The sequence below is a fragment of the Enhydra lutris genome, unplaced genomic scaffold (genome assembly GCF_002288905.1).
Source record: "Enhydra lutris kenyoni isolate GAN:26980312 unplaced genomic scaffold, ASM228890v2 scaffoldscaffold12, whole genome shotgun sequence".
Classification (NCBI taxonomy): domain Eukaryota; kingdom Metazoa; phylum Chordata; class Mammalia; order Carnivora; family Mustelidae; genus Enhydra; species Enhydra lutris.
In genome coordinates this window covers 29,565,058-29,578,587 of record NW_019154096.1, presented here as the reverse complement: position 1 = coordinate 29,578,587, position 13,530 = coordinate 29,565,058, and the positions used below count along the sequence as shown (strand labels likewise).

Below are 13,530 nucleotides of genomic sequence, written 5' to 3'. Positions count from 1 at the left end.
TCAACGTAGCTGTGAGGTATCTGGCATGGCAAGTTTTTCACTCCTGCTCGGGACACAGCCCAACTTTTCTCTGGGCAAGACTGGATCCAGATCACCTTAGAGAGAATGAATGAACTTAAGTACTCATCACAGTTCTCTTTCCTATAGAGTTGTTTCCATGTGGTATTTGTAAATCCATAAAACTGAGTTTTTTGTTTTTTTCTTTTTTTAGTAATAAAAGCAGGAAATTATTTCCAATGCCCTCATTAAAAATATCTTCCCCTTTTCTCCTTTAAGGGGTAATTTATCATTAAAACATACAGGAATGGCATGGATGCAACAGGGACTGCCATTCTTTTAGGGTCTGAGGGCCTAGGGCGTTACTCAGTAGCTGCACTGGTGACAAGAAAGTACTGAATTAGGGGGAAAAGGAAAACAAAGCTAGGTGAAGACAAATGGAGTAAGCTAGGATATATTTAGTCAAGCCAGGCAGAGCAAAATGTATTTACGGATGAGAATCTGTTGTGAAACTAATATTCTATGAAGGAGAGAATGAAAGAGAAAATTCCAAGGAGGGCATGGTTGGGAGATTGTGCCATGATCCATTCCCTCAATGGGATCCACTGTTCAGTCAAAGCAAACACTGAGACCCACCCAAACCAAATAAGTCAAGAATCATAGGTTCAGGTGATTACAGATACTGGTAAGGACTTAATGACAACCTAGCTGTCACATCAATACACTTGGACTTCTGGCTTAAGCTGCATGCAGAAGATCTGAGCCCTAGGCAAGGTGATGACTAGACAGGCCATGAGCGGAGGCCATGACTACCAGAAATTTATGGAAGCGAGGTGTCAGCCAGTATCGCAGATGGAATGGGGTCTTTGCCAGGGAGTGACAGCAGAGCAAAAAGGGGCTAAGCATATAAGGATGATGCCCGTGTAAGAACCAAAGACTCAGAAAACCATGTCCAGGAATAAAGTCTCCTTGGCCTAGGAGAGGAAGGTGAAGCCAAAGAAAAGGGACACCCTCACTCTATCAGAATGTTATCTAACCATGAGATGCTATCCCCATTTTCTCAGATTTCATTTCCACACCAAATCCAAACAATGTCAAAATCCATCCCCTAATGTATGTGCTGAGGGGTCACCAAAAAGTAGCTCATTCTGTCACAGACAACCATTAGAAAGAGACTTTCCCCTGGGACTGAACCTTCCACAGATTCCTTCCCACGGGCCCAGTTTAACAGCTTGGGGTCTCAAAGAATAAGGCATTCTTCTCTTCTGCATGATAACCTCCAGACAGGTGACGCTCACTATGTTCCTTAAATCTTATATTCTCCAAACTAAGTTCTGTTGAGCCTTCTTTATACACGGGCTCTGAGAACAACCTATGTGAGGACAAGTGCTATCCTGTAGGAGGGAGACAGAAAGAGAGGTGAAGGACAGTGCCAGCAAAAGAGGGAAACGCTAGTGCAAGGGGGTCAGAGCAGCCCACCCACCAAGGGCTTCAACTGGCCAACGTCATCCCCATTTCCTAAACAAGGCAGGACAATGGACACAGAAGTTATCAGTCCTTCTGATCTTGAACAAGTAACACTCAGGATTAACCACAGTGGACCACTGGAGTGAGGAGGATAGAAACAGGAGCATGTGGAGAAGACAAGTGAGAAGGTGCAACCAGGGCAGCAATGTTAGTAGGACACATGGGTGAGTGGCCAGGAGTCAAAACATTAAAGCATTTCATCACCAAAGGCAAAATGTGTTTAGTGCTGTTTAAAATACAGTTCAATCATCAAATTCTTTAAAAAAATAATTTAAATAAAACCAATTAAAATGACAAGGAACAATTTCAGGGAAAACTTGGCTTTTCCAGCAGGTTCTAACTCTGTAAGCTTCTCAGTCATTGCTACACTAGAAAAAGCACTGCCTGCAGATGCTGGCAAAGGTACCTCATGGGGCCCTATGCTTTGAAGTGACCTCCTCAAAATGTCTTAAGTCTCTGTCTGGTATCCAGGGAACCACCAGGGAGCAAAGTGTCATTCAGCTGGGGTAACCCATGCCTGGACTTGGACCTGCATGTCCCATTCCTGTTTCTCCCCTTCAGGGTTTGCTCCAACCCTCCACCCCTCACAGGGGACCCATCAGATATTCCAAGGAGCAGTAGGACCCATGTCTATCAGGCTGTTCTGAAGCCTCAAGGCCAGGCCCTGGTGCCAGAAAGGGGGTTGGGGGGCAGCTAGAAAAGCTGATCACTCCCACCAGCTGGCGTAGTATTTCTTTCAAGGGACCGTGAGACAGTGGGATGCCGAAATGGTGTGGACATATTGACCTGGGGTGATTCAAATTATTTATGTAGACAATGGCCCTTTCCACTGTGGATGAAGAAGTCCAACCCAAACCTATTGCTTTTGTAGGGACAAACCCCTTAAACTTTGGTTATTTTTCATCTACTGTATGAAGGTGGGAATATGAAGGAGTGGAAGTCAAAACTGGCAAGATTTTTAAGTTGAGGAAATACTGGGCACCTGAGCTGGGCTGAAATCCCAGTTATGTCTCAACATCAAGTGAGCAGTGATAGGAAGCATCCCATACCACTGTCCAGGGAAACAGGCTTCATAGGTAAACTTACCACAGAGCCAATAAAGCTTGTGTGATGAGGGCTCCTTGCTTACATGGGGCCCTTGGGGGATAATACAGCCACATGGTCATATATTTTTATAAAATTTTCAAAAGTAGGTTATTTAAACTGTAGTCAGTTCAGATCACTGTCTCTCTCCCACTAAAGTGGGTATATATACATATATATGTATATATATATATATATACTTATATATGTGTATATATAGTGTATAATTTCTGTAATTATATAATAAAGTTATAAAAGAATTGGCAAAAAAAAACCACCCCAGGAAGAATGTTTTAATGTAGGCATGTCCAGTATAAAAAAATTACTTTTCTAAGCATTTTTATAGTTGTGTTGTCAACTTAAAAGTTTTTAATTTGCCTTGATATATTTTTATTCCAAATAAACATTCAACTTCAAGCCTAATTTGGCATTCATAATTAACGTAGTCTTTGCCTTTAAGAAGGCATCCCCAAATTTTGTAAGTTTCATACTCAACAAAATCTGGATCCAGCCCTGAGCAGGAGGTTGTGGAGAGTAGACACAATCAAATGCCTTTGTCGTGGAAATTTCTTGGGAAAAGAGTCTACCGTCCTCAAGAAGCTTTAGGCACCATGTGCCAATGAACCCAAGGAAGGCAGCCTACCTCATTTAGGGTATTTTGAGGGGCAGAAGCTACCCCACCTCTTCAGGCCTTTCAGCTACCTGCTAAATGCTCCCGCAAACTAAGTCAGGGGGTCTCCCCCAAACCTACAGTAGTCAGAAATCACTAGCACCTACTCCATGGATGCTCTGGACCAGAACTTCTCCATTATGTTGATACAAACACTGGAGGACAAGAGACAAGAAAGAGTTTCAATTGGTTTCTCAGTCTCCTGGGTCAGCAAGAACAAACATAGCCCTACCCTATCTGGCTGGGAGCTCTGAGATAGAATTTGCTGCATTTCTTTTTGTCAAGTTCATAGAAAATGAACGAGAGGCAATCAGCAGTGGGAACTTGGTGTCACTGACTAACGAAGACCAGGGCCATAGAGATCTTTCAGGAATTCTCCCAAGGGTGACATCCCCCCCCCATTTTTAAAATGTGAAGCTATCTGGCATAATTTCAAGTTTCTTCAGCTGGATTCTAGCATACACCTGGCTTCCTTCATCAAGTCTTCTCTAGAGTACTTGACATTTATATTTTTTTCAGCATTGTCTACAGAAAGTTGCCACTGCCGAGTCCAACTGTCATAGGTATGCTTGCCAAGGGAGACTTTTTGCAGAGGGCCCAAGATCAAAGCAACATTGTGCTTTGAGAGTTTGGAGCATGAAGGAGTGGGGGGAGTCCTTGGGTATCATGTGCAGTTGCACAGGTCTACAACTGTTTCCCAAGTGAAAATGGGAATGAACCCTCCCTCTGTGCTCATGCCCAGGTCAAATGGTAGTACCTATACCACCCAGGTTTCAACCAGTGCCTAATATAGGGTGTCTGAATACTAACTACACATTCTGCACAATATATTCTCATTTTGAGTCACACACACACGCATCAGAATTATCGCATTCAAACAATAATTTAGGAAATGGGAGTCAAAAGTCACACAGTCAGTGAATTGAAGAGTCTAGATTCAAACCTAGGTTCTAAAGACATTGCATTTCTAGGAGACAAGTGACTCATGATTTCCTAAACTTTAAAAAGGAATTTAAAATACTGAAACCTGAAGAGTCCTATATGCTTTTGTGGGAGACCATCCAGCTGTGTTCTGTACCTCAGTTATTTCCAATTTGGGCTTATTCATTTAGAGCACTGAGACGTTAAATATCGGTAAAAGGTGCCAAGAAGGTGTAAAGACTTTGGGTTTTAACAAACTTGTGTCCCATGTACACATTATGCCATTTAAATCTGTCAACAATACTCTTAAGTGTCTATTGCCCATTTTATAAAGAAACTGAGGCCTCAGACAAAGCACAGAGAATTCCCTGAGAAAGACAGTAAATTGCTGTGGGAAATCTAGTTTGGCCTTGGGCTCGGCTCACTGGTCTCCTCACCACAGTCCAGCTGTATGACACGTCACACTACCCATTCTTCCGGTTGGTACTACAATCCATACTGTCTCTTCATATGTATGCTGAAGCAAATAGGGAGACAGAAAATGAAGGAATTGAGTGTGATGTAAAATGAAGTCAACTTCTCACACTTCCCCCACCCACCCCAAAAGGAAGAATGGGGAAAATCATTTGATTGTGCAAAGTATCTATATTTTCCTGACATCTCAGGTGTTCTATTATTTGGGGTTCGGTATTCAGACATGACATGGCTGAGAGCATTACCAAGTACCCAACCCTACTGGAGAAGAGCTAAGCATAGTGTGTGTATGCACATGGGCATCTGTGTAGGAGAGAGAGAGAGAATAGGAGCATTGGGGGAGATAAGATCAACTCCGTGTGGCCAGTGTGGCCACTGTGGCCAGTGACTACCAAGCCAGTCTAAATGAACCAAAGGAAGAAGAGTAAGACAAGCTATGAACCCAGAGATGAAGAAGTAACACCAGCACTGACAGCGGAACAGAAGTAGAACAAAGAGCCAGCAGAACAAGAATGGGAGGTCAAGTAGGAGGTACGCAGCCTGAAAGTGAGGCACTGGTAGGCTGAGAAGAAATTTTCCAGATGGTGGGTCTGGGCTCTGAAATCCCTTATACGGGCTCCATCAGCAGCTGGGAGCAGGGCTGGAGCAGGAGAGGCAAGACAAGGGCAAGCACAGGCAGATGACTCCCCTCAGGCATCTTAGTTCCTCTTCTTAAGCAGTGATTTTCCCTCTCTTAGGTTTCAGGGTCTGGAGTTAGGAATTAACATGTCTCAGTTCTAGAGTGAGCCCTCCCACTGACCATCTATGTGACTTCAAAAAGTTTATACTCCCCCAGTTTTTTCGTAAAGAATCAGAGTATTCACCAGTGGTTCTCAATTCACAGAATAACAGGCAGGTGACTTTAGATTATAAAAATCAAAGACGCATTCGAAATCTATACTCTGGTTGTGGTTATAATGTGGCCCAAGTAAAATCAAGTAAGATTACATAATTCTCTAGGATAATAATAGTAATAATAATCACCATTTGGTAGAAATTTAGAAAAACCCTCACAACAACCAGTGGGGTGGATACCATTATTGTCCCAGTTTTGCAGAGAAAAGCAAAGCATCGAGACGGTAGGTAAGTAGCCCAAGGACACGCAGCCAATGGAGAGCCAGAATACAAGCCCAGGAAGCCTGGCTTCAGAGTCTGCTATTAACCACTACAGGACACAACCTCTTTCTGAAGGATAAAACAGCCTGTAATCCACATTCACAGGGTCCAGTAATGGAGCACTGGACAGTCATGCCTAACTAAAAGTAAAACCAAAATGGAAAACTCTACATATGCAAAAACCAAAACCAAAAAACAAAAACACCAAAAATTAAAACCAAACCAAACTTTACAAAAGAACTTCAGGTAGAACCCCATTTAATAGTAAGCTTTCTCATATATTTAATATAAGACTCAATTTCTAAGAAAGAACTAGTACTTACCTTTGCAGAAGGTCAACAGTTACTTGATTCTAGGTCTCTCTATTACAAATGTGAGATAAATTCTTAAAGAGATAAGACATCAAGGTCCGTGTGTAGGATTGTTATAGGAATGAGGCATGCCTCTTTGTATACACACCTGTATAGTCCCCTATCACACTGGCTCTACATTTGGTATGTGACTTGCTTTGGCTATAGGGCAGCAACACCCAAGATGCAAATAGGGCTTGAAAAGTACTTGTACATTCAGGCTTTGCTCTGGGAGCCCCTGCCCCATATAGAGAATCCTGTGCTAGCCTACTGGAGGCATGTTGTTCAGCCAACAACCAGGACCAACTTCCAGACATATGAGTGAGGCCATCTCAGACCACCCAATCCCACCCAGGCCTCTAGATAACTGTAGCTGCCTAAGAACACAAAGCAAGATCCACAGAAGAACCATCCAGCTGAGCCCTGCCCAAACAGCTGACACGCAGAATTATAAACAAAGAACACAGTTGTTGTTTTAAGCCACTAACTTTTGAGGTAGGTTATTATTCATCCAGGCTGATGGAGCCCAAGTCCAAAGCATTTCATGGAGTAGCAATAGCAGTTTGGAACATAGTAACTGTTAGAAGATCCACAGTACTTTCACAAGACAATAGGAGACTCAGTTGGCTGGAAAGGTACAGTCAGAAATATTAGGTTAAGAGAATGCCATATGGTGTTACTCCTGCTTTTACTTGGCTTGCATTCTCTGACTTCTGGGTCAAGTATGTGGGGAAATTAAACCAATCTTCATGATCATGCAGGAAGACCAGAGGAGAGAGAAATCATGCTACATCCTGAAAGAGCCAATTAGTATCTTTTTTTTTTTTTTATCAGTGGGTAACAAAGTACTCTCCATCAGCACAGCAATATACCTAGCCAGCTTTATAGCTACACCATTGCCTTCTGCTTCAGTTCCTCCCCTGCCACTATCATTTCTCCCTCAGCATTACCACTACAGATTGGAGAAGCTGAGGATTGGAAAGGGAAAGGGACTCAACCAAAGACTAAGAAAATCCTTCAGCTCTGTAGAGCCAAGAAGCTTGCTAATCTCTAGTGATAGCAACACTGAGAATTCAACCATCCTCTGGCCCAATTCATTCCTTTAAAAATAAGAAACACATATCCAATGGAATATTACTCTGCCATCAAAAAGAATGAAATCTTGCCATTTGCAACAACATGGATGGAGCTAGAGACTATAATGCTAAGTGAAATAAGTCAGTCAGAGAAAGACAAACACCATATGATTTCACTCATATGCGGAATTTAAGAAACAAAACAAACGAACATGGAGGGGGGAAAAAGAGAGAGAGAAAACAAGAAACAGACTCTTAATTATACAGAACAAACAGATGGTTACTGGAGGGGAGGTGGGCAGGGGGATGGATGAAACAGGTGATGGGGATTAAGGAGTGCACTTATGATGAGCACTGGGTGTTGTAAGTGATGAATCACTAAATTCTACACTTGAAACTAATATTGCACTGTATGTTAACTAGCTGGAATAAAAAAAAAACACAAACAAACAAACAAAAAAAAACCACAACAAAACAAAACAAAAAAAAAACCTTGAAGGGAAAAAAATGAGAAACTTCCTACACAGCAAAGGAAACCATTTAAAAAATGAAAAGACAACCTAGTATATGGAAAGAAATGACTACAAATCATATAATTGATAAGTAATTTCTAAAATATATGAAGAACTGGGGCATCTGGGTGACTCAGTCAGTTAAGTCAGTTGACTTTTGATTTTGGCTCAGGTCATGATCTCAGGGTTGTGAGATGAAGCCCAGCCTCGGGCTCCATGCCCAGTGGGGAGTCTGCTTGAGGATTCTCTTACCCTCTCCCTCTGCCCTCACCCCTGCTATTGCTCTCTCTCTCTCTCAAAATGATAATAATAGAAAACAAAATAAATGGAAAACTCACATAACTCCATAGCAAAAAACAATCTGATTTAAAAATGGGCAAAAGATCTGAATAGACCAAAGAAGACATACAGGTAGCCAATAGACACATGAAAAGATGCTCAACATCTTACATAATATATATATAATTTAGCCATAAAAAAGAATAAAACCTTGTCATTTGTCACAACATGGATGAATTTTGAGGGCATTGCGCTAAGTGACGTCAGCCAGATCAAAACAAATGTCATATGATCTCTCCTTCATGTGGAAACTTAAAAAAAAAAAAATCCAGAATGAATTCCTGTGCATTTTCAGCATATTCAGTGCCGGTTATGAAAATGAGCCCTCTAAAATGGGAGACAATAATGCTTAGCAAATTCACATGAAGCAGGAATCTTACTTATTAGTCTGACCTCATGAGACTCATCAGGTACTCTGTTAATCATCAATGTTTACATCTATATTTATTCCATGTCTCCTCAAATGACAACAGTCACAGAGGAAAGCAATACTATAAACTACACATTTTGGGCACTTAGGTACCCCGAAAATACTTTTCATTATACAAATCAGAGGTTGATTAAAAAAAAATCACCCAGGAGTTCCTCTGCAAACTGGGATTATGTGAACTGACATCCTTTCACAGTTGGCATGCTCTTCTTTTAATTATTTTTCTCAGGCTTGTGCTGAAATGAACTTACGTTTCTTAGTATGCACCAATTAATGCGACAGAGAACCGGCCAGGAAGTGTGCTGAGGGAGAAGAGGAATTGAGTTTGGGATTAGCAATTGTACAGCATTTACCAGACAAAGTCCTTACGGGTTGGTGTGTGGGCTTTTCGGGAAATCTTTCTCCTGACTCTGTTTCTTGTATTGCGAACGTGACAACATCCCAGGGCAGAGGCAGCTGCTTTTTTACCCAGAAACCTGTGTTGCTCACATTATCATAGCACTTTGATTCCAACATTCAAATAAGTCTTTCATACATTCCTTTTTTTCTTTTTTGCCAGTTCTCTTAATAGGCAAGTGAAAGCCATGATGTCACACATACATACAAAATGACAAATAGAGACTTCCAGACAAATAGAGGCAGACCTGTCCACAGCCACATAGCTGAACGTGATTAAGCTGACTCATGAACCCAAGTCCAAAGGCTAGTACTTCACATCCGTGTGGGACACAGGATATCAGCACTGGGCCCCAAATTCTATACTAATAATCCTTTTGTTCTTTGATTTGATAATATCATCCAACTGATCACCTAAGACAGTCAAGGGAGCCATAAGACACACTGTAATAGTTTTCGAACAATGACTAGGAAACTTGGTTGACCAAAGAATAGGAGAGGAAAAAAAAAAAATCCATCAATATTGCATTATGGTAGGGGCGCCTGGGTGGCTCCGTGGGTTAAGCCTCTGTCTTCAGCTCAGGTCATGATTCCAGGGTCCCCGGAACAAGCCCCGCATCGGGCTCTCTGCTCAGCGGGGAGCCTGCTTCCCCCTCTCTCTTTCTGCCTGCCTCTCTCCCTACTTGTGATCTGTCTATCAAATAATAAAATCTTTAAAAAAAATTGCATTATGGTAAAGACTAATACTAACCTGTAGGCCCTTTCCTTCAACTTCTAGTAAAGTGCCAATGTATAATGGCCATGGTAGTATATTTTACCTAATAAGGAAAATACTGTCTTATGACTTGAAATATAACCAGAGGGTAATAAATGGTCTGGCCTAACATTCTTAAAGCAGACATACACATACATGGTAAATGTAACATATATATCTGGGTGTTTGGTCTTTTTTTTTCACACTCTAGGGAAAATGCCCTGATCCATTTTCTACTTCTAACTTACCATGTGAATAGGAGCAAGTGATTAAGCTACTCTAGATCTGAAATGTTCCACTAATAAAGCAAGGTGAGTGGACTTCAACTCTGAAGCAACAGAACAGAATAGAAAGAATTTTGGACTTGGCCACAGTTGAGACTAAATCCAGGACCTAGCATTCTGTTCAATGTCCGGCTTTGGGTTTACAGTTCACCTCTTACCTCATTCAGACAAATGGACATCTTCTGCCAGGGTTTGGTAAGAACAAAAAATAATTTGCTTAATATTACCCAGCACCATGTCTGACCCACAGGATCAATAAAGAACAGCTCAATAAAGAACAGCTGATGATAATCATTCTTTCATTTATTCATCCCACAAACATTCACCGAACCTCAGTTCCATTATTCTAGGTGTGAAGGATACAGGAGTCAACAAAACAGACAACACTCCCTGCCTCTCAGCTCACACTGTGGCAGCAGGGAGACCCACACTGTACAGAGGAGCTAGCTGCCTAACGCCGCAGAAGGCTTCTGATTCCATTTTCAGCCTCTCTGTAGAACCCAGAACCTTTCATCCCCCTGAGCCTCATCCCAGGCTGGCTAGGTCCTCACCGACTTCAGGAGAAGGCACGCAATAAAACGGCTCTGTTTGACTTCTCTCATCATCCCAGTAAACACCATGGAGGGCAGGGCTACGCCTGGACTTCACACATATCTCACATCTTTGCCCCTTCCCCCTCTCCTTTGCCAGAACTCTTCCCCCAGCCTGCACCAGAGCCTTCCAGAAACCTCCGTGAAGGCCAGGTTCTCTTAGAGGCACCACCCCGGACTTCCCACCAGAGGTCGCCCTCCCACAGAGGCCCAAGCAAACAGAACCTGGCTCTGCCTTCTGGGCAGCAGTGACATTATTTTCTTTCTCTATTTTTATCTATTAAAAAGATTTCTTCACAGCCATAACTTAGATCTCTACACTAAAATGGAGCAACAGGAAGATATAATGGTGCATTTCATTTATGAATGACCTATAATAAATTACTCTGAAGTGTCCCGAGTGCCAGAAGACAGAACGCTTTGTCTGCCCATGGACTGCATTTCACATACTTTAATTTAGCTGACACATAAAACTCATTTGACATTTTGCAGGTATTTGTATGGGGCGGGGGAAGGGTAAAGGGGGGGTGCCTGCAGGGACCACTGCGGGGCAGGGCGGGGAGTGGAGGCAGCGGACAGAGCCAAGGATATCTGGTTCTTGTTGAGGGTTAAGGTATGGAGCCTGGGTAACCCTGGCAACACGAGGTCATTCCCGAGCAGATTGTTGTCCAAGATGAGTTCCTCCAGGCTCCCGAACGCGCTCAGTCCTTCCAGTGACCTGCAATGACAAAGGCAACAGGAAAAATGATCCTGCACTAAATCAGGGAGGCCATTATGAGCCGAAATAAATATTTTAACCTTCCCTTTCAGGACTGGGAATAGTTTGGGCTTGGTGCCTGTCAGCAAAGTGAATGACAAGAATTAGTAGCGGGAGCCGGGGTGGGGGCGGCGGGGGAGAAAGGGGCCGCTGGCACTCACCGCATCCTTCACGCATTGCCAACATGAAGGATGAGGGTCACTTAGTGAGTAGCCAGGATCCAAAACAAAGGGCTTCAGATACGGCCTGCAGGATGAATTTGTCAATGTCTTGTGCCTTCAGGCACCCAGCCTCAGCTGACCCTAACCTCCATTCCCAAGATAAATAACTCTGTCACAGTTCACCTTCATTCCCTGGACACAAATTTAAGTTGTCATCCATCATTCCTGCCCAGAAATATCATACCCCTCTTACAATAATAAATATAACTTCAAGTATCATTTCTTCGCGGTTCTCCTCTGCACAGTCCGGGAAAAGGCGAGGAAGGCTTCCTTTCTCTCCCTTCACCGCCTTTGACTTTTTTCCCCCCTCTGCTTTTTTTCTTTACTAATCACTTCATTTGCTTCTGCCCAGTGTCCCTGTGGCTGCCCCAAAAGGCAGAGGCATCTGCCGAAGCACATGATCGCTCCAGCAGGAGAGGGCTGTTTCTTTTTCTTTCATGATTTTTCTTTTTGTTTTTGTTTTTGTTGGGAGGGGTGCGGGCGGTGGTTTCAGGAAAGAGTTGCGGGAATTTCTGTTTCAATGCTCCCGGCTTGAAGTTACGGTTTTAATTTATGGAAAGTGGATTTCTCACTTTATTTTTGAAAGAAGCGTGGAATGCGGCAATGTAGATGTCAAGGCAGTAAATAATCAAGCATCTGAAAGAATTAAGTACCCGGCTCAGGGGAAAAAAAAAAAAGTATCAGAAAGGGAAAAATAGCCTTGTTTTTACACTTAGCTCAAAGTTAACTCTTAACATTATGGGCTAAGGAGTGTTGGGGTGGGGGGCAGGGGTGGAGGTGGGGTGGGGGCTGGGAGGGGCAGTTGTACGCATGTGCTGCCCAGGCCAGCAGCTCCCAAACATTAATTAAAGAAAGCCGCCCGGTGGAGGGACTCACACAGACACACGTACTCCCAGCTCCCTCACCTGCCAGAGCCCAGAGCCGTGCTGAGCTTGCACAGGCTGACAGCTGAGCTACGACGTCGACCAGAGGGCCGACTCGCATGGGATCTCCCGGCTATGCTATAAAATGTGACGAACCAGGGAGATGTTGTCCACACTATTTATTCATTTACCGATAGCACTTTCATTACAGACTCTGCTGCTTGTGTGTGCAGCGTCTGCACGTCTGATGGGAGTGTGAACTTTAGCACCAAGGCTTTCTCGGGACAGTTGCATCTCCCTTGAGGGACCTGGGCCAAGCGGACTCCACAACAGGGAGTCAGTGCCTGGGAGGTGGAACGGGGATTGGGAGTCATGGAATCCCCGGACCCCACCGGGCCCAGAGCTCCCTCAGCATGTCCCATTCCTGCCTGACTCACCCCCAGAGGACACCCCCCCTTCTGGGGCCCAGCACCCTGACCAACCCTAACTCCTCAGACCAGCACTACCTGCTCCATGGTGGGAAGGCGACACCACTTAACATTTAGGGATAAGGGTCAATGGAGTCATTGTGTTTCATTTCTTCCTCCTTTCTTTTCTTCCTCACGTCTCAGGGAGGCAAAACACAACTCACACACATGGAACTTGGGACTCTGGGACTTTACCTCAGCTGTACCATTTACTCCAAGTAAGAACGTGGGCTTATCAACAGCCCAGCTGAGCTCTCCGGCTCTGGGCTGCTTCCAGCTCTTAGGGATCTTAGGGATCTTAGGAGTAGGGATCTTAGGATCCCTAAGATCTTAGGGATCTTAGGGAACACAAGCCAAAGAAGACTAACATGTCAATAGCAGATGATGGTTCCTTTCCTCGCCTTCCTCCTTCCATTCTTTGATTTTTCTGGTAGCTGTGACCTTAGCGGGCATGGTGGGGGTTGGGAGGAGGTGTGTTCTGGATGCAGGGGGTGGGGGGCTGTGGAACAGAGGAGCAAATAGGCTGAGGTTTGCGGCCAGTCTGGCTTCTGCAGGGAAACTTCGGACCTTTCCTGAAGTCCCTTCCCGCATTGGGGTTAGTGAGTGATGATTCAAAAGTGCTTTTCAGGACAAGGAGGCCCTGTTTACCACAAGGGGAGTTAAG

The 13,530-nt window shown here is 43.7% G+C and overlaps 1 protein-coding gene across 1 annotated transcript in view; it reads right to left on the bottom strand.

Annotated features, from left to right (window-relative positions):
* Positions 1-13,530, bottom strand: part of LOC111144823 (leucine rich melanocyte differentiation associated) — a 1,056,167-nt gene that overhangs the window by 474,355 nt on the left and 568,282 nt on the right. Inside the window, exon 3 of the mRNA XM_022499322.1 lies at positions 11,150-11,276. Coding sequence (XP_022355030.1) covers positions 11,150-11,276 — 127 coding nt within the window. The remainder of the gene's footprint in view (positions 1-11,149; positions 11,277-13,530) is intronic.